Raw genomic sequence first — 20,669 nt, 5'->3', positions numbered from 1 at the left:
ACACCCTCGTCCGGTTAAGTCGGCAGCGTCACGCATCACGCAGCCCCAGCTGCGGCGGGCTTTTCGGGCCAGGCCGTCAGGGATGGCGGTTGTTCCCATGGCTCCTTTCACAGCCTGCCAACGACGACAACGACGACGACGTCGACGCCCGCCGCCATTCCCGCAACAAGGCCCCCCGTCCATCCGACCGTCCGCCCGCTCGTCCGTCCGCCCATCCCACCAACAACACATCAAGTGAGCGAGCGGGCGGCGCGGTGGGAGCCGAAACCGACCTGACCTGACCGGGCGCGCACAAGCGTGCCCGCGCGGAGACGCACGCTTGTGCTGGCAACAGAGGAGAAGGACTTGCAAGGCACACGTAACGGCGTTCCGTTCTTGACCGACGCCGCAGCATGCCCGTCTCGTTTCGGAATGGCTTCTTGAGAGGCTCATCGTGCTCACGCGACAGTGCCCACAGCCAGCCACGCTTCGGCTGTTTGCGACAAACAGGGTCCCGGCCGGACCCCACGCGCGGCGCCCAGACACCCATGCTCGTGTCTGTATGTGCTTTTGCAAGCTGAGGTCGCCATCACGTACATACATACAAATGCTGTATAGGAAGCTACTACGTAGGTGCATGCTCCAACTTATCCCTCAGCTTGGAGACTTACTAGGGGTCGTGGTGCTTGCCAAGAACCCCCCTTTCCGGTGCGCCGCCTCCCGCAGGACCATCGAGAAGGTGAGAGAGATCGGATGGAGCGTGCCGTGGAGATGCCGAGCCCGGCAGGGAACGTGCGCCGGCCGTCGACAGCTCTCCAACGTGACCCCCGATGACGAGTTGGAGGGGGCTTGTGATGTCGTTGGCAGAGACACAGAGAAAGAGGCCCCCCGTCGCAAAAAGGACTGGCGACAGCAGCGTGTCGTATGCATGTGGAATGGAGGTTGACAGTTTCATACGTATCGAGAGGGAGCTTGTAGATGGTACTTGACTTGGACGGAGCTCGTACTGTGTGCGCTTCGCTGTTTGTTGCTGCTGGTCGATGCATGGACCTTTCGCGGATAATCGCTCAGTCGAGATATCAACATGCCGCGGCGAGGGATGCCGAAGACGACGTCATCGTGGGAGGGACCGGGGAGCCAGGCCATGCGAATGGCATCCCTCGGCCTCATGTGCAACTCGCAACGAGGAGGGTGGCCTTCCGCGGGAACAGGGCAGGGGGGCGTGCGAGTTTCACGGCTCTCTGTCAATACTGTTGAACGCATTAATAACACATACGCCGTCCCAACTCCGTGACTATTGGCACCCGCTCCCTGCCAGATGCAGTTGATGAAATCCCGGGCCGCCTCCACCTCGCAAGTCTGGGTCCCTTGCCTCCTCCTCGGAGTCACTCGCAGGGCCGCAGATTCGCTCACTCACACCATCCCTCACGCACCTGTTCGTCGACTCACTTGCACTTGCACTCACACTGACGCCCGCCCTCGCAGAGCCTCCGTCTCTCACGACAGCTTCTTCTGCATCAGGTCCGCCAGCTCATCCAGAAGCTCCACCGTCTCGGCCGGGCTGGCGATCCACGCCGTCGTGCCCACGCTCCGCGCCTTGAAGTCGTTTGACCCCGCGCTGAGGAACTGGTCGCCGACGTGCAGCGTGTTCTCCCCGCGGATCACGCCGCCCCCGCGCCCGAACCACTGCTGGCACACCGTCACACCCCAGCTCTTGTCACCAATGTCGACGAAGACGTCGCGCCCGCCGTTGAAGGCGCAGAACGGCACTCCACGCCGACCCGTTCCTGTCGTCGCCGGCGAGGGCGAGCGCCCGGCTGCCTGCAGCGACGACCCCAGGCTTGACAGCTCCAGGATGCGCTGCACCACCAGAACCGTCTCCTCGAGCGACTCGCGAGCGATCCGCATGGACGGGTCCGTAGGGATGATGCCCACCGCCCGGTCCTTGCGCAGAACCGTCGCCGGCAGGTTCATGGTCCGCACGCAGTCTCGCAGAGCCGACTCGGCCACGTCCAGCAAGGCAGCGATGTCCGCCTCGGACCATGCCGCCATCTCGGGCGTCAGCCAGCGCTGCCGCGGCACTGGCGCCAGGCGGTGCGGTGAGGACAAGTCGAACTCAAAGAGGTAGTTGGCCTCCCCGCCCATGATGACAATGCTGTGCTTTTGCGTGTTGTCCAGGTCCGGCGACTCGGCGATGGCGTCGAGCAGCCCGTGAAGGCGTTCGTAGTAACGGTCCGCCGTAGTGTATCCCGCCGCCGTGACGATGCCAATCTTGATGTTCTTGCGCAGGAGGTCTGAACCCCTCGCTCTGTCAGTTTTTTTTTTCTTCCTCTGGCTCGGCACATTCCGCGATAGTCGGTCAAAACCTACCCAAAAGTCTCGGGATGATTGGGCTCGACGGCTCCAGGCTTTCGCCGTCGTCGTACAGAGTCACGTCACCGTCAAACGTGGCAAGCTGGAGCGCCCCACCCGTGACAGCCATGGTTTGCGCCGAGTTGAGAATCAGCCGTACGTCGTTGAACGATGGCGCAACGTAGCGTCGACACGAGATGTATCGCTTGCGATCCTGATACTTGAACGCTGCCTCCAGAGGTAGCCGCGTGAAAAACGGCCCTGCCGTTGGTACCAGCATCCCCAGCTTTGAGGGGACAGGCGGGAGCAGGTTCGCCGCGCCGTCTTGGACCTGGAGCTGGTTCTGCCTTTGACGGGCAACTACGCCTGTCAGTATGTGGCACGCAACAGGAAGGCCTTTTTATGCGCCTAGAGGACGGCATGATTCAATGCACGTACTGTGATCATCAATCATCATCTCGACGTCTCTCATGATCTCGGCGTACCGCCTGTGCGCCTCCTCCGCCATGTTGGCGATGTTGGTGCCATCCCCAATCACGCCCGTGGGCTGGGAATAGAGCACAAACGGCACGGCCAGCAAGCCTTTGACCCACTCTGTGATGATCTCGGTCAGTCTTGGCCCTGGCGTAAAGCGCGGGGTTGGATGAGGCCACATATCCCCCCCAAGACGATGATGCGATACTGTATCTCGGCCATCTTGGATTCAGGAAATCACGGCTTCTGGACGCAAGCCGTTTGGTTTCACGTACCGATAAACTGATCCCGTCGGTGGGTCTTGAGGGCGTCTACATCGTCGTTAGCAAGCACCTCTGCTCTTGCAACCAGGGGCGCAGGTGCGTCGCCAGAAGCCAACCCGTCAGGGCAACTTACACTCGACACGGTATCTGGTCGTCATCTTGCGGTCTCGCTCTGTACAGCGCGCGCGTGTACCAAGCTGGCCTGAGGATGTGTTGAATAGCAAAGGGGTTTGTTTGGGCCTCGACAGGTCGACGATGCAAGTAGGTGGTCGTGGTACTTCGATCTCGGAGCTTAGCTAATGAGGAAGTGGCCTGCGGGGGTTGAGGAGGATCGCCAGCAGGGAATGTCAGATGAGGTAGTGTCAAGCGACAGCCGCGGCGCGTCTTCGAACCAAACTCGGATGTCTGCCGTGGCAAGTCGAGGGCAGTCAAGGTGAGTCGTCGCTGAGGCGGGGCGGCGGTCGGTCCACGTTGGGGAACAAAGGACGGTGAGCGGGGGGAGAGGCGGCCAGTGCCGGCACGCGGAGCCTGCCGACGCATTGGCGCCCCATCTGGTATTCAAAGCGATATTGTGTCCCACATTGGGAGTCGCATCCGCTATCGATCCGCGCGCTCATAACAAATAAAGAGAGTCTTTGTAGTATGTACTTGCAAAGGTGCGAGGGATTCCGTAGTTGCACAGGTGGGTGGGTCTTTTGTTCTTCGTCATATGTGACGCGCTTGTAGCCCAATTTTGAGGTTGACAGCAACGACAGCAACGACAGCAACGACAGCAACGACAGCAACGACAGCAACGACAGCAACGACAGCAACGACAGCAACGACAGCAACGACAGCAACGACAGCAGCGACAGCGAGGCCCGAATTGTAGGCGACCTATGCAACCACGTCCACCGTTGCAAGGAGGAAAACTCCAAATTAATGCTGTCTGTCAATTGATTGTTTTGTCTTTTGTAATGTCTAGCTAGACCCTCCGTCCGTCTTCCACCTCTACCGGCGTCCCCGAGACATCTCGCCAAGCGACTGCGGCGGGTATCTTCGTCCTGACTGTCGTCAAGCGTGCCGCGCTGCGACCCTTGGAGCGGCAGCGCTCCGCTCGCTCAAAGATGACAGCTTGGCACCGCAATGGCTTTCCCAGTTGATCCAACCTTGATGACTCCTGACACATGGCTGCCGCCACGGATAGGTATTCCCTCCACGGAGGCCGGTCAGCGGTTGGGTCCGCGCCCCCGGTTGCCGAACCGCATCTGGTACTTCTAGCTTGGCGGCGCACCGGCGGCCATTTGCCCTTGCTGCGCCAAGAGCTGCTCCTGTCGCGCTTGCTCGGCAGCCACCTCGTCGGCCTTGGCCATGACGGTCTGGATCATGTTCTGCTCCTCTGCGGAGAGATGTCCAGCCAGGCTGGCGTAGTACTGGGGCTGTTCCTGCTGCATTTCTGTGAGGCAATGTCAGCAAGCCATCCTCACTCGATGCCACAACGCGGGGATGAGAATCTTACTCATCAAAGTAGCTTTGAAGAGCTGGTACGGCTCAATCTTGTCCAAAGGCGACTCGAGAAGGACGCTATCCTCCCCAAGTTCGTCGTCGTCGCCGTCATCGATACCACGACTGAACTTTTGGGCCTGGCCGCCGTCGTCAGTCAATGCCACTTCACGAGTCGGGGGATCAGTCGCGCTTACCTCGTCATTCAAGAAGTCGAGATAGGCTTTGCTTTCGTCCTTGGTCTCGGCCGCTCCCTCCTCTGCGGCCTCCTCCTCGCCGTTCCAATTGGCGTCGTCTTCGTCCCACTCATCGTCCTCGTTATAGTCGTACGCGGACTCGAGCTGGAAGTCATCGCGCAACGCCTCTTCCCGATCTGTCGAACAGATTAGCTTTTTACTCTTGAAAGGCACATGATCTCGGTCCTTACTCCGCATGGCATTGGGGAGGGTTCGGAAGAGCTCTGTGATGCCCTGAAGCAGCCGCGGCCACCCAACGGAAACGCTAGCGGGCACCTGCTCGTGATTCACACTGAGCAATGCGGAGATGGCCACAATGCACAGCTTCTTGTCGTGGACTCGGCTGAAAGACGTCATGCTGCCAAACCACAGGCTGAAGAAGCGATTCGTCCAGCCCTTGTTCTCCAACACCTGCAAGGTGAGCATGGGGTTGTAGTGGATGGAGTTGATAACCATCTCCATGAGGTGGATCTTGTAGCTCTTGATCTTGACCTCCTGGGCGGAGAGAATGTTCATGGCCATGACGATGAAACCCTCCACGCAGGTATCGATGTGTCCACGAAGGCTCAGCATCATGGCTTCAGCAAGCTTGCAGGCACAGATCCTCTCGACGCCACCCTGGACGCTGTCGGTGAACATATCGGCCACCATCGAATAAAGCGCCTGAACGTATTCCGGCTTCTGCACCAACTGAGGCACACCGTACTGAACGAAGTTGTCCAATGCCGGCAGCATGTCCTCGAGGTAGTACTCGGCGCCGGCCTTGAACGTGGTGTGGATCAACTCGAAGGCCTGCCACATGTTAGGTGAAATGCCCTTGGCGGCAAAGGTGCAGCTGTCAATAATCTCGAACACTTCGTTGTAGAGATCTGGGCAAAGTCAGTACACAATTCAATCGACTGTGATTAACTGAGATCAGTAGGGGCGCAACATACCGTAGAGCTTATTTTCGAGGGTGATCTTGATCACCGGCATCAGAACGGCTTCAATGTGGAGGAGAACATCGGGAGTGCTCTCGAGGGTGAGAATTAGAGTGCCGATTGTTTGCAACACACCAAGGGCTGTGATGCTCTTGTCATCGTACTCGGCGTAAAGTTCGCCGTCGTCGCCGGCCCGGCTCTCCTTCTCCAAAAGTTCGCGCACGATGCGCAGATAGGTGTCCCTAAGCTGCTCGCAGAGTGCGACAGCAAAGGGGGTCAGTTCGGTCGCGAAAACCTCCACAAAGTCTTCCATAACGTTCGCCAGAGCGTCAATGTCAGCCTCGTTCGCCAGCTTGAGTAGCTGTTGCATAATCGTAGGAATACTTTGCTGCATGCTGGTCCGGATCACGTCGTGCCTGATGAGAGGCTGCAAAGCGAGGGCCGCGGTCACGCGGACGGGCAGTGCCGCGTCGGCCATGCAATCCAGGATGTGGCGGTAGATAGTAAGCAAGTTGTTCTGGTCCTGGAAGTTGAGTTGCTCGAACTTCTCGATTGTATCACATGCCCTCGCGCGGAGGTAGCCTTGCGCGCTCGTGAAATCAGGAAACACGTAGCGCACCAGGAAATATTCGACTTGATCGGCGATAGGGCTCTTCTTGCTGAGGATGACTGGAGCGAGTGTGCCTATCATCCTCAAGGCACCCTCCTTGGCGATGTGGTTCTTCTTGTCGTCTGGAGACTGTTCGTACTCGTTGACGACTGCGTTGACAAACTTCAGGATCTCGAACGTTTCCTTCCGGCGGTTCTTGGTAAGGTTGACAAGGAAATTGGTAGCTGCAACATCGGGAGCTGACGCTTCTTCGAAGTAGTTGAGCTTCCGGTGGAGATACTCTTCGGGCTCATCTTCGAACTGCTCAACGTCTTCCTCTGACAGGCACAGGACGGGGAAGACGAAGTGGGTTACCAGATTGGTCAGGTGCGTCTTCAGGTGCGTCCACATCTCCTTAGGGCGTACCGACTCATCGAGAAAGACGAGCGTATAGGACAAGCAGGGGCGGCTGAGCCACGACGTTTTGGCAACCCATTTCTCGATCTCCTGAAGGTAATGTTTGAGGATCTCGGGGGCAATGTTGGCCGTGAAGTCCTTGGCAAACTGCGCCGCGTCATCTCCCTTCCCTGGGCTTGATGGGTTTCCGTGTCTGGGAAGATATGTTAGAGCTCTGCGGAGATGACTTCGGTAAAGAGGGAGGTTTCCGAACCTGATGAACAGCCGGTTGAGGTTGAAGTACGCCCACTTCTTGGCCTTCCACCAGTGATGCTTTTCGCGGTCAAACTGGTCACCCTGCATAGAGCTTGCTGGGGCAGCCTTGGAGACGGTCTGAAGGAACACAGTGCACCAGGCAATGTTCACCTGTTGTTGCCGCAGGTATGGCGACAATTCGAGCTGCAAAGAAAGTTAGCTGCCGTCCTCAATAAGGCATCCGCAAGGATTCGCAGGTCATACCCAGGTAGCGTGCTTGTATGCCTTGAGTGCCAGGTGCAGCATCTCCCCAGCCTCGTCACTCTCTTGGTTTACCAGCTCACTGCAGATGGCCATCAGACGAGGGAAACTGGTCTCAACAATGCTGTCGAAGTGGGCCCTATCCTGACTTTCCGTCGACTTGTAGCGAAAAGCACGGCAGAGCGCGAGGAGGCACTGGAGGCCGGCGTGGACGGAGCTGGGGCTGTTTGTGTTCAGCAGCTCCATCGTGAACTCGATGAAGCGGGGCCATCGGCTCGGAAAGTCGCATTGGAGGATGCGCTGGAGGACGGGAACAAGCTGCTGGCGCACTGGACCTTCGGAGGATGCCAGAATGGGCACCAGGATCTCTCGGATGCGAGACTTTTCATCTTCGGGTATCAGTGTTTCGTTGGAGAACTGATCGGATTGATACCAGGAACGATTAACACGATTCTTGATATAGATGACGGCTGGGAAGCGACGGTCAGCATAATGCGCGGGGCAATCGCCAGACGGGAAACGGCGGGAAGGGCGTACTGGAAAGTCGGACGCTCGCGTCTTGCTCGGCCTGGAGGATCTGAAAGAGGCAGTCCATGAAGCCGCCATGCTCCTCAACCTGGCGGAGGCAGAAGGCGAGTCAGCATATTGAACCATCGGAATCAGAGGGTGGGAATCGTTGGGCCCGGCAGTCCATATTTGCTCCCGGGCAGGATGGGCTGCAACGCGTGCTCAAGCGGTTGTATGGCCCATCCAGTGCACGTTGGAGCTCGCCACGGACTGTGTACCGGGTGCTAGATCAACGTACCTGCTTCAGCTGCAGCTCAGCCCGGCGCCGGTTGTCCGCATCGGCGTCCAAGCTCGCGGCGAGCAAGCCTCGGACGGCAGCAGAGTCCATCTCGGGCAGGTATACGACGATGTCGAGGCGAGCGGGTGGGCAGGCGGGCGGAGTCGTCGAGGAAGACGGTGGCTGTTGATGTGTTGCGCTCACTCAGGACAAGGAGGGCGAATGGCGGGGCATCTATCCCTCGATGCTGCGGGCGAAAGGACTCCCGTCGGGTCTGCTGCTGTGTGTGGCACGCACGTGGCAGCGAGGGCAGCCGGGGTCAGGCAACGATTGGGCTTTGTCGGGCCAGAGCGGCGGGCGGGTATCGGGGTGCGAGGCGAGCCGGGAGGGTTCGCGGCGCAAATTGAAGAAGAAAAGACGACGATGATGGGGGAGGGCGGGTTGGTGGTGGCGGGCGTCAGTCAGGGACGGGGACTTTTTCGAAATTCGTGTGCTTGGTCTGGCCGGGCCACGCTGATTGGGACCTGCCTGGGCTGGTCTGTTTTCCCACGCCCAGGTGGCTGGCTTACATAAAACACCAAGAACCAGAAAGAGCCATCGAGCCAAGCCAAAAAAGCTGCCCGACATGGATGGAGTGACGGAGCGACAGGATGGCCAGGCCGCAAATCGAGGTGCTCGCATGAGACATTGCAGGCCATTGTCTTTTTGCATGTTGCATCGCAACAGGGCGAGACGGTATATGTCTCCTACATTATCCTGATGCACTTTTTCGCTCGCTCCCTTTGTACGACACGGCCGGCGGGAGAGGCAAGTCGAATTCTCTCGCGTGGCTGCCAGCACGAGGATCGTCGTTGCAGAAGAAAGCACGAGTCGCTACCGAGAGATCCTGCCGCCCGTTCCTGGTGCTGGGATGCGTCTTGTTGCACAGTCCGCGCTCAGTCAGGCCCACGGCGTTGGGCCGGAGGCAGCGCAAGTGCAGCCGTGACACTCAAGCATAAAAATCTACACACCGCTATGCGGCCTGCGCCCGCGCCTGTCTCGAACCCGCCTGCGGAACACGGCTTTGGCAGATTGACATGTTGGGGAGCCCCGTGCGAAGCCCCAAGTGCGCATCGGTCGCGTCGAAACCGGCGGGCGAGGGTCTCGCTGATGGGCGCATGGGCTGCTACCTGGACAGGGAGTTGGGTGTGGTGGCAGGCGTGATCCAAGGTTGGCTGAGGCGGCAGGGGCGGGCGGCAGTCTGAAGACAAGCCCCAGTCCATCCATGCCCGACCCGAGGGACGGACATTGAGCGGCAGACCCCTCCGGTACGGAGTACCCGACCTTGCCTTTCGGCGTCAGCGACACGAACATAATATTGGAGCCGATCCGGAAGTCTCGCAACAGGAATCAGGGAGCCATGTCTCTGCTCCATTTCCAACACTGCTGTCTTGTACCCATCGGCCCTAACACTTCACTATAGGTGTCGGGGAGTCAGGAGACGCGGGAGGGAGGACACTTTCGGTCCGGGAGCCTTCCCTTTTGCGAGTCTGCCCGCACTGGGACCTGTACAATTCCAACGGTAGCGCCGCCCTAGGGCTGGCCAGCGGCTCCCGTCCATTGGGTGGGTGGCTACCTACGGGGCTCCCACGCACGACCCAGGCGGGCACATGGCCGGTGCGTGGTGTGGCACCGCAGGACCGCAGGCGCCGCAGGGTCCAGCGCCGCCCAGCGCAAGGTCTTGGGCTGCCAGGGACGAACCAGCATGCCAACCCGCCGCAAGACGCAAGGAAGCGGACCGCTAGGCGTATCTCTGCCGCGTGGGCGCGGGACATTGAAGGCGCCTTCAGGCTAAACTCCGGAGATGCCCCCCTGGACCCTGTTCCCGACGGACGGCATTCCCAAAACAATGGAGCTATTGGCGGAAGCACTCCAAGCTCCATGACACAAGCACTGTCGGTGGCTGCACCACCTGCGGCAGTGGGTGCCACTGGGTAGGTGATCACCCAGGCACTCTCCAGCCACCGTGAAGGCACGCACCGGGCGACAAGGGCAGGCACCATGTAAAAGACCCATCTTGCTTCGATTTTATCTATTGATCGACGCGCAACTTACAGGCACGCTTGGGTCCAGAATGCCCCTGGAGCTTCGCAAATATCACGCATCTCCAAACGGCAGAAGCACTCTCCTGGAGTCTAAACGGCCGAAATGGAAGCCCGAAGCAGCCGTCCGAGTGCATATGCATACACCAGCGACAAGACGCAAACGCCATGTCCACAGGTGGTATTCGTGCACTCACCCGTCTCATTCTAGGAATGAGTTGCGGGCACAGATGGCATAGACAATTATTTCCCTCTCTTCCCGCATTGGCAACAGATTCATATGCCAAATCCTACGCATCATCAACGAACTCCTCTGATGCTGCACCACTGCCATTTTCTCGCTTTTCATTCTATTCTTCTAGAAGTTCTGGCTGGAACAACATAGCTGTAGCCGAGAAGAAGGGGGCTACGGTGCGCACCAGCAGGCTTTCGACTTGACAAGGCATCAACATCGGCAAGCCGCCGTCTCGCAGGCCAGCAGGTGAACACTGCTATATCCGGGCAGCTGAACACTGTGAAGAACATTGTCCGCCATTGACTAAGATATGGCGTAGATGGCGTTATCGAAATGGGTCATCCCGTCTCGCTCACATGCGCAATTCGTACAACTGTCACGTTCACTACCGGGAGGCCTTTATGGTACAGACGTCTTCGGCCTTGCAGTGGCAAGGGCAGCTCAAGAACGCGCAACGACCTTCAAAGGCCCTTCTCTGGGGTATTGTTCCAACAATCCGTTGATCAAGAGCAAACGTCGTGAGCGCTCCAGCGCCAACACTTGACATACACGGAAGAATCTGCTCATGCCATTCAATAATGCCCCTAGAGCCCACCCGGCTGGAAGGAATCCAGTCACGTCTACTTTCAGCGTTTCATTACACTCTCTCCATCTGTCCCATTAATCCCATGTGCGGCTGGAATCTCGGTGCTAACATACCACTGCTTCCAGCCGTGTCTTTCCGAGACGGACATCGTCTCACCAGGTCCCCCCGGGCACACCAGAGGCATACCCTCGGGATATCGTTCAGGGATCCAATCGCTGATCAAGTTTTCCAACTGCATGGGCAAGGATTCTAGAGCAGCGAGGGCACCACAGAGCTGGGACTGGTAGGGTTTTGCCGGCCAACATCGTGGCGAATGTCGCGCTGGGGGAGACCAACACTTTATGCAACCACAACGCTCCTCTATAGATCAGTACGACAGAGGCGTTACGGGAGGGGCAGACTATTGAGCGCACTAGGTCTGATCTAGCGGTTTCTTCAATGCGGAATCCATTAGCTCTGCTCAACAGAACACTCTGCTCTCTGTTCAGCTTCGGTACAGCACCCGTGTCGCAGAGCTTCCGGAGATAGCAGTTGGGCTGAAGTGCACAATACAGCGCCGTGAGACCGCAGGGAAATGAAAAGGTAGCGAATGTTCTAATCACTAATGATATTCGTTCATCCGCATCGGTCCGTGTTACCTGTTGGGCATCCACGACGCTCAGCGCTGCGGTGCTGTACACCAAAAGCCACGCCAAACTGAACCAACATAATGCCGCGCACGAGGCAGCCGACATGACTTGAAGGATACCCAAGCTCTCTACTAGATTCGATATGACGACAGAAAGGTGGTCGGCACTTTTACGCAGCGGTTCTCTGAGAGGCAGGCAATTGCGCAGTAGGTCCACGATCAATGACATTAGAACATGAAAATCCTCCACACACATCTTTCCCATTCGACCCAATCTGTTCTTTGGCTGTTGACAAACATTTGCTTCCACAATAGCTCTCTCCTTGACCTCTAAACCCCACACACCTATACCACCCAAACTCCTTGCTACCAAATTCAGGACAAAGCCGCCCAAGAACCAAACAAGTCAATGTCCAAAATCAGAGCGCTGCTCTGCCAAAACGTCCAGGGGACTCCGCTGGTCCTGATCAAGTCCTTGTATACCATGGCATCTCGCATGCGGTTTCAGAACACCAGTAGCTGTGCCGCGGCGGGGAACTCTCCAAGGCCGGTGGGAAAGCATCCATGGCGGTGGCAAGAATGATCTGGAGTGAGTCCGAATCGCCCAGGTCTTTCCTCAACTATTCACGACGGGGTCCAGATGGCAGAATCGGGCATTTGGGAATGCACTTCGCAGGGTTTCAACCACAAAAGTCAGCCACGGTCGGATCCAAAGGCGAACACAGTTGGCGGATTGCCATTTTGGAGGCGCGTTGAGCGCAGCACAGGTCTGAGAATTGACCTAGATAGAGATCAATTGCATTGTGCGGCGGATGCGTTGCCACCTCGGCCGGTATGTCAGAACCGACAGCCAATGGAGACCATCAAAGTTGACGGGCCTTTTCAGGGCACCTAAGAAGACGTGGAAATACCACCCTTCACGGAAATTGCATAATTCGGATCCTCTCTCTCCAGGTGCGTCCAGAAGAAAACGGTCCTCGGCGCTGCGGGGAATGGAGCCAAAAGCGTGCGAAGACCCGCGTAACAGAACAAGTTGCCCGTTCATGAAGACGAAGACACAGACCGGCCAGGCTGCCGCTAGATGTTAATAGCGTCAGTTCCTAACACCATATATTCAGGTCCGCGGTTGAATCCTGGCATTGGGCGAACAATGACAGGCAGGAAGTGCATTTCAGCGGGGCAAGAGCCCTTCTTGCGAAACAAAAACTGGCTAGTATGTACAGACTCAAGCACTTACCTTGCTGCCTAGACACTGGCCTCGTCGTTCACTCTGAAACAACAGGGTCAATACCCAGGGACTGCTGTGGCCATCGGAAGAGAAGAGACACAATGCAAGTCACGTCCGGGGTGAGGGGATCCGCTAGAGACCAGTCCAGGCAGCAAGTTCGAGTGTCAAGAAAAGGCATCCAATGTAAAGCGCGCCACGTTGCCCTCCTTTTTCCGCCTGCGCCGCCGACAGCGTAGTATGAAAGGGCATATGCAACATCATTCATCCGGGGCCGTGAAATAGTCGACAACGATCCACTGAGAGGCTTTTTCAGAAAATGCAAAACGATGCCGTGACTCCAAAGGGCATTTGATCTCAAGAGTTGTGCGTAACGGGGGCCCAAAGGGGCGACCCAAGCAGCTTATCCGGAGACCTTCGCGATGCTGGTGAAGACGAGCGACAAACCAACAAGCGAAATTATCCAGGCAAACTTCCATGTAGGCAAAATTGCAGCTTCCAGGCGAGACTCATAAGCGTGGATCCAAAGGCGTTAGATAATCCGTGGGACGAGTGAAAAACAAAGAGAGACAGGGCCAGATGTCCAGGTTTAAGGGTAGGCCAGTCACCGCTCCGGTCATCTTATGGAGGGAGAAACAAGAAACAGCCACGGCGTGGCTCAGCTCCGTGAAAGTCCGAGATCCTTGAGCCATGGCAATTAAGAGAAGAGATGGGGATTGGGTCGACTATCGTCGAGGGGGTCGGTGGTGCCTGTCGCTGTCCCTGTCACTACGACGATTACTTGAGCCTGCAGGGGGGGTCGGGGCTGTCGCCGGCGTTGCGGAAGAACGGGAAGGGGGGGCTTCTTCATACTGTTGTCCCTGGTTCGAGTAGCCTTGGGTTTGTTGTTGCGGAGCTTGGCCTGCTGGAGAAGCTAAAGAATTAGATTTTCAGCTCCAGGGGAGAGACGGTTTGTTCCGGTGGACGCACCTCGCCCATAGAAGGGATCATGGGGCTGCATGGCCGGGTAAGGCTGCCCGGCGCCAGCGGGAGCCTGGCCTGGGAACGGCTGGTAAGGCGATGAGGACGCTGGGTAAGTAGGCTGCTGCGGTGGAGCAGTGGCATAGACGGGCTGCTGGGGGGCTGCAGCCGATGCGCCTAACCGGGAGTTGTAAGGATCATTTGACTGGGCAAATCCAGAATGCGGCAGATTGGCTCCTGTTCCAATGTAGGGAGGGTCCTGGCTGGGCTGGTATCCGGGACGCATCATGGAACCACCCTGGGCACTAGAAAACCTTGGGTCCGGACCAGGAGACTGCTGGGTCGGCTGGTAGCCGCCAGCGTACGCGCCACCACTTGTGGCAGCGTACTGCTGCTGCTGCTGTTGTTGCGGCGGAGGGTAGGCGCCAGAGGCTCCAGTGTAGCCTGGTGCTCCCGTTCCGGGGTACCTGTTCTCATATCCAGGGTCACGGTAAGGGTCTGCTTGGAATGGCGCCTCGGTAGGGCCATGGTGCTGCCGCGACTGGTGCGTCTCGGAGTAGCGATATTGTACTACAGGTGAGTTAGATGAGGGTCTCGCGGGAAAGCCACTGGCATCTCTCGAGGTATGGATACCTCCAGAGGTGTTGCGCGACGTCTGCGCTCGCCTCTCGTTGTCCCATCGGGCCGAGTCGGCCTTAAGATCCTCGATCATGGCCTGTAGTGAGGTGAGGCTCAGCAGATGTTCCGCCAGGGGCAGGTTTGCAGCGAGTAAAAGAAGGTGTCGAAGGGGATATGGCTCACTGTAGTCAAGTTCCTGTAGGCTGTGATGTAGTATCCCTGGACGACTTGGCCGGTCTGTGGGTTCTAATGTCGAGAGAGCAAAGTGTAAGCCCGATGACTCGTTTGAACGAAGTGACCCTGCGTCGACAGCGGTGCAGACGCAGGTCAAAGGCGCCGTCGTACCTCGTAATGCCCAGGCCGTACAAGGGCATCGTTGCCCAGGTATCGGCAAATGTCGGCCGAGATGACCTCACGGTCAATGCCATCGCGGGGAACGAAGTACTCGTTTTGTCGAGTTGTGGCCGTCGGCCCGGACTGGCCCTGATTGCGGGGTTGCCTCGACATGGCGGCGACGGAGGGGCGGAGGGTTTCGCAGCGGAGAAGGAGGGAGAAAAGAGGCCAGAAACGACGACGGGGCAGCGGCGCGATGTGTACAAGAGGGTGAGAAGAGGAGGAGAGGAGGCGAGGAGGCAGCAGCGACGGGCGACAGGGGAGGGATAAAGGGCCGGTGCGTGTGTGGCGGCGACTTGTGTCAGCAGATGGACAGCGACCGACAACAAGGACAGACAGGTTTCTGTCGAAAGAGGAGTCGGTGGCGGGTGAGGTGGTGGTGGTGGGAGACGGGAGGGTGGGAGGCGGCAGCTCCTTGGGAGGCGGACGGGAGGCGAACGCGGCGGGCGGGCACCAAGCGAAAAGGCGGTTTGGCGGTGCGCAGGCGGGTGGAGACCTTGGGTACAGCAGCGCCCCTGCCCTGAGCAATCCAATAGGCCTCCGCAGCTCGGCTGCCCTGTCCCTGGGGTGGGGCGGGGCCTGAACCTGAGCGACCTGATGATCTGCTGCTGGCAGCCCAGTGGCCCACTGGGAACCCGACTACACCTCACCCACCAGACCACAGGGCACCAAGCGCTTGTGCTTGTCGCGAGCAGTTGCAGCGCCTGACACGGTCCCGGATTTGGTTGGCCCGGACGTGGCCGAGCCGCACGACGATGCAATGGCCCAGGCGACGCTGCAGGCCCTGGTGAAAAGTTGAGGCCTGTTTGCAGACCCCCAGCCCCTTCGAGCTCTGACGATGATGGTGGCGGACCGAGCCACTGGGACAGGCGAACAAGGCCCGTCCTGCCTTTCCACTGTCCGGAGGATTTTTTTTGTTTTTTCAGCGCCCAGCCAGGGAACCTCAGGTCTGCCCTACGCCAAACCTTGGTATCCAATGCCGCCTTCGCCGCCTCAGATGGCCGCCTGGCTAGCCAACAGTTCGCACCCAGCGGTTGGGCTCCCTGAGCCCTGCCTTGGGCAAAGACCGGTCACAAATTTGTTGGACTCGAAGCACCTTCCAGGCGTGTGCGAAGTACTGCACCGTATGATTTCTCATGAGCAAAATCGATACCCTGGCGACGACTGGTTTTGGGCGGTCCAGTCGGCGGGTCTCGAGGTTGTGACGCGGCTGGTGAGTCTGCGCAGCATCACATCACGGATCTTGCCAGGCGGGACATGGAACAATTCGGACAGGAAGCGACGGCTGCTCACCCTTGGCGGTCACTCTTGACTCCCAGCGTGAAAATGGTAGGGGCGGACTCCAAGCTTTTCTAGTTCTGGCCCTCGGTGGACACGCACACAGGGCGGAACACCTGGGCACCCAGGCCAGGCAAACGTCTGGGTCGACTGCCGTTGCGATCTCGTGACTGGTTGACATCCTCGGTCCATTAACAGTCTCTCTGGACTCTTGACTTGGTTGGCGAGTGCCTTTCGTCTTGGGCGCCGACCCCGTTGGGCTGCGCTGCACCATCAACCAGAAGAGGGAACGCTCCGGGATGGTTCAGCCAGCTGGATGCACCATCCGATCGAAACACATCGAGCCCCGGTCTGACCGCGCCCGGAATATCTTGAAGGCCTCTTTCGACGAGGAGAACCCTGCCTTAGCGGACGATGTGACACTTGCAGCAAAACGATGATCGATTCCTGCGGTAGACGAGACAGGGGCATGTAAATGTTAGCAGCTGTTTGCGCAACGCGCAACGGGCCCGTCAGCCGCCATCACGATAAGCGCTTCAGGCCCTGCTCACTACTGAGGAAGACGTACCCGCCACATGCGTGCGGGCGTTCTCCTCCGTCTGCGCATCATGGTGTTCGTACGGCAATTCACCAGGGATGACCGGCCATGCAGCCAAAGACCGACGCCTTGCCCGGCGTGGCCCTCTGCCCTAGGCGCGCTGCGCCACCTAAACAGCACCACACTGAACATGCTCACCGTGCAAGCTGGCGTGTGGATTGTTTTAGTTATAGTCTGTCCGTCGTATTGTTCTCGACGCCTAAACGAAGCTCAGACTGAGATCGCGGTTTGCTTCTACTTCGTGGGCGTCCGTCAACATGAGGGGTGTTGGTTCAGTGCCGGTTGCTGGACCCTAAAGTCAGCGGTTCGAGGCGTACTGTACAATACCAAGCTGCCTATCTCCTGATCTTGAGACCAGGTGTCACAGCAGCCCAGGCTGTTTCAGCAACTGGAGATGCAAGACGATTCCGTTTGTGTGCCTAACCGGCCGGCCATGCTTGGGCTATTATGTACAGGTGGCGAGTACCGAATCGCACCAGACGGACGGACTGGCTCTGGAGTAGACATAGCCGCACGCCGTCCGCCCGCCTGCTTCCGCGAATGTGAAAACGGGCAAGAGGCAGTACTGGCGTTGGCAAAGCATTGTGGTGCGATCTAGAGATGATATTATCCATCTCAGACGCGCAGTCCTTTCCAACCCCGTCGACGTCAAAGCCTCACTGTCCCGCCTGAGCGTCATGTCCTGTCGACACCACAATTTAGATCCTTTAGGCCAGCAACCCGTTCGACATTCTGCTGGCGCCATCCGAGCACCATCTTCAGCCTCGCAGAGCACCCCGTGTTCGCTTCATTGATGAGCTGTAGAGTCCACTCCGCGCAATCTGATCCACTTGGTCGCCGGACCTCCAACCACCGGCAGATCCAGCTGATAGCGTGTGAGGAGGCATGAGTTCCGGGGACAAAGTTTGCACCAGCGAGCCAGAGCCACGGTTGAGTGTCCGGTGCCCACGCCACTTGAGCTGCAAAACGTGTCGCGACGCAACGAGTGCCAACTGCTGCACCCAAGACACCTTGGCGCCGGCGAGCGGTCGGAGGCCGGCGAGGGCTGACCCACAAGCGTTCGGGGTCTGGCACTTGGGCCTCCGTTGGGTACCGATGGCTCCCACCAATTGCAGCCCAACACGCCAACAACGGGTGACGACGAAATCTGAGGACCACGGCAGCGGCCCAATTACCGCTTGGCCAATCAAAGTGTCTAGCCATCCGGTGCACCAAAAGTCGGACAGGAAGAAGGGCTCGGCTGAGCGGCAATGGCGGTTGCTTTTTGACTGCCTCTTCCTGCATCTGGTGGATGGAATCTGAGCCGGTGTGGACCATACTGTATCTGCATGGGGACGAGGACGTGAATCGACGGCGGCAGCACCGTGTAAGAGCGTTGTTGGCCTGAGCAAGGGCAACATCGCACCTCATGTATCAGCATGGTCACCGGCGCCATCCGGCCGTCCACTCGCGCCTTGCCAGGATTCAGCATTCTGGTGAGCAAAGGCGTTGCTTTCGTCCCAATGCCCTGAGTCGCGGGCACATTTGGTCAAGATCGAGCCTGCTGTGAGACAGTCTCGTCCCAAGTCGGACCGCGCGGGCTGATCCGCCTTGGTCGCCCTTTCTCGAAGTCTGGACCCTGTATAGGCTATCCGCGGGCATGGCGCCGGTCCTGTTCAAGGAGACAGCCCGACTCTGCGTTCTTTTCGCCTGATTCAATCCTCGAACGCAGACTGGGTCGTGCCGAGCAGTTCCGTCTTGGTCGACGGTCGTGGCTCCACTCACTCAGGTGAGGTCACCAAAACCCCCCAAAGCGCGATGCAGTCAGCCTCAGCATTCGGTAGCCTTCATCCAAATTTCAGCTTTTGCTGCCCTTGTTCGAGTTTTCCTTGCCGGCCCCGTCTGGACGAAGTGTTCGTTCCCTTCGGGATGGAGCTCCGCGAGCAGGGTGGGTTCTCAGCGAATGCAGGCCTGACACGTTCCTCCTCCTGGATGTCTTTCGCCATGTGCCAGTCCCCATGACTTTGGAGCAACCCCGGATCATCAAAGCTTGCATTGCATCTGCGGCATACGAAGTCTGTTATGGGCAGCTGTGTCTCTGCATGCGTCTCGACTTGCGGTGATTGCTCTGATTCGTGAGCTTGGTCTTGGTGAAGGTTGCTGGGATGAATTTGCGTCTCACCCCCCGAATTTGGCGAGTCGCGTTCGTGGGGTATGGTCTCGTGAGCGCCGGCCCCCTTGACAAAGAATCGATGAATACCGCCACTTTCGACCCGTGGCCTTTTGCTGGGCCGTTCTTCAGGTTCCGCTCGGTACGTGGGGGAAGCGGAACGCGAAGCATCCGCCTCCGTGCTACCTTTCACGAGAAAAGCGCCGATGGCCATGTTGCCCTTGATTCCTTCCTCGAAGCCCCCGACACTGAGGCTCAAGTTTGCGCAAGGCCAGACTTTTCCATCGGAAATGATTTGGTAAAGGAGGTCCTTGGCCAGCTGGAACAAGACATCCTCACTGAGTGTCTTCCCTTGCGGTATTGGTCCCTGGCGACTGCGGGTTTGGCCAGAAGTGCGGTGGTGCAGATTGATCGTGCGTGGCCGTCGCTTGTTGTCCAAAACGCCCTCTTCAACCAGCCGGGCGTAGATGTCTGCAACAAAGATCCTCAGCCACTTGAGGGCCTGTTCCGCGTTATGGATGCTTGGTCGAAAAGACTTGGCTGAGAGCATAGACTTGATCTGGGTACGCGAGTTGACCTCACTAGTGTCCACGCCGCGAACAGTATCGTATAGCCAACGACCTGTGTCATCGCCCATCTTCGCCTTCATTTGATCCAGCGGCACCTTGAGCAAGTCCCGGACACTCTCGGTGTGAAACGTTGACACCACCTGGTCGCCAAGTTTGCCGCCCAAATTCCGAATCTTGGTCAGCTTGAAGTCTGCCAGAAACGCGGCAACGGCGCGATTTCGCACAACGGTTTGGCAATTGGGCTTCTTGAAACCGGAACCCAATTTGCTTAGGAGCTTGTTACTGGCAATTCCGGCCGAGCATGTGTAGCCCAGTTTCTTGCGTATCTCCGCACGCACGCTGCGCACAACCTCGGACCCGATGAGGATAGCCACATCGTCCCAATCCGGGTCTTGCGTCTCCTCCTCCTCGTCCAGGTCTACGAGAGCGTCTGCCTGCCAGTCGAGGGCGGAGACGGGCGGAAGCGGCAGCGCCTCGGTGGGGTCATCGTAAGGTGGCGGGTTGGAGAGTTCCGGGAAGCGCTCAAGCAGAACCGAGTGTACATGGGCCGACAGGTCTAGGAAGACCTCGTCGATGCTAGCCTTTTCCACTTTTTGGAGGTCGTGAGGCAGGACTTCCTTGACCAGAGCTAGGATCCTCCTCGACTGCAGCCGATACGGGTCGAGTGAGACCTTGTCCGATGTAATGTTGGCGGCGGCATCCTCGCGATAGGCCCACTTGTCGTCTCCCTCGCGCCATGTGGCCACATGTTGGGCTATCAACTCGGGACATAGCTTTTTGGCCTCTGTGACGTTACAGTGGCGCCCAATTCCAGCCGCCCGAGCTGGATAGTTGACTGCAATAAGCCCTTGCCTGCAGACCGCTTGTCAGCTTCTCTCTACAGCCGGGGCGGAGCACGGCGCACGACGGTTCAGACGTGGCTCACCATTGTTGGACCGCCAGAGGTTTGTCCTCGGGCACGCCGAGCCGTACCATCTCACACTGCGCGTAGAACGCATCGAGGTCAATGTGAGCTATGACGCGCAGGGGATTGGATGTGCTGTACGACGCGAGATGGGCAAGCTGGCGATACGTGAAGCGTGAACGTTGTCTGGCGCCACCATGGAGAGGCGAGGAGATGGCGGGCGGTGACGACATCTTTGCGCAGTCGACCGCGCAGAATTGGGTCCCTCCTCGATTCACCACCTCACCCGAGGCATTATGTGAGTGCTTAGAGTCGAGCGCAGCAGAGGCGGCGGCTGCTGTGCGAGCGGCGCGGCTCGACTGTTGAAGCTGGATGCTGATGACGCCGTGAGAAGATGCCCTGGATCAATGTGGATAAGCCTGGAGAATGGGGATGCTAAAGAGCCCCACTGCCG

General features: G+C 58.4%; 4 protein-coding genes across 4 annotated transcripts; all 4 read right to left on the bottom strand.

The window, feature by feature from the left end:
• Positions 1-1,476: 1,476 nt before the first annotated feature.
• Positions 1,477-3,226, bottom strand: PLICBS_001308 (IMP 5'-nucleotidase; the record flags this gene model as incomplete). Its single annotated transcript, XM_065599794.1, has 5 exons — positions 1,477-2,273; positions 2,350-2,691; positions 2,770-2,925; positions 3,081-3,116; positions 3,202-3,226. 5 exons carry the CDS (start codon positions 3,224-3,226, stop codon positions 1,477-1,479), a joined length of 1,356 nt encoding a protein of 451 aa, XP_065455866.1.
• Positions 3,227-4,324: 1,098 nt separating this feature from the next.
• PLICBS_001307 (uncharacterized protein) lies at positions 4,325-8,102 on the bottom strand (the record flags this gene model as incomplete). Its single annotated transcript, XM_065599793.1, has 9 exons — positions 4,325-4,503; positions 4,567-4,690; positions 4,748-4,923; positions 4,978-5,655; positions 5,722-6,905; positions 6,966-7,150; positions 7,211-7,677; positions 7,745-7,823; positions 8,013-8,102. The coding sequence occupies 9 exons, from the start codon at positions 8,100-8,102 to the stop codon at positions 4,325-4,327; spliced, it is 3,162 nt and encodes a 1,053-aa protein (XP_065455865.1).
• A 5,557-nt stretch (positions 8,103-13,659) lies between these two features.
• PLICBS_001306 (uncharacterized protein) lies at positions 13,660-14,831 on the bottom strand (the record flags this gene model as incomplete). Its single annotated transcript, XM_065599792.1, has 4 exons — positions 13,660-14,276; positions 14,340-14,421; positions 14,508-14,561; positions 14,670-14,831. 4 exons carry the CDS (start codon positions 14,829-14,831, stop codon positions 13,660-13,662), a joined length of 915 nt encoding a protein of 304 aa, XP_065455864.1.
• A 3,456-nt stretch (positions 14,832-18,287) lies between these two features.
• PLICBS_001305 (DNA-directed DNA polymerase eta rad30) lies at positions 18,288-20,448 on the bottom strand (the record flags this gene model as incomplete). The annotated part of the gene is made up of 3 exons (XM_065599791.1): positions 18,288-18,352; positions 18,929-20,163; positions 20,237-20,448. 3 exons carry the CDS (start codon positions 20,446-20,448, stop codon positions 18,288-18,290), a joined length of 1,512 nt encoding a protein of 503 aa, XP_065455863.1.
• Positions 20,449-20,669: the final 221 nt, after the last annotated feature.

Source organism: Purpureocillium lilacinum (genome assembly GCF_023168085.1).
Source record: "Purpureocillium lilacinum CBS 284.36 DNA, scaffold_1, whole genome shotgun sequence".
Lineage (NCBI taxonomy): Eukaryota > Fungi > Ascomycota > Sordariomycetes > Hypocreales > Ophiocordycipitaceae > Purpureocillium > Purpureocillium lilacinum.
This window is presented reverse-complemented; position numbering and strand designations above follow the sequence as displayed.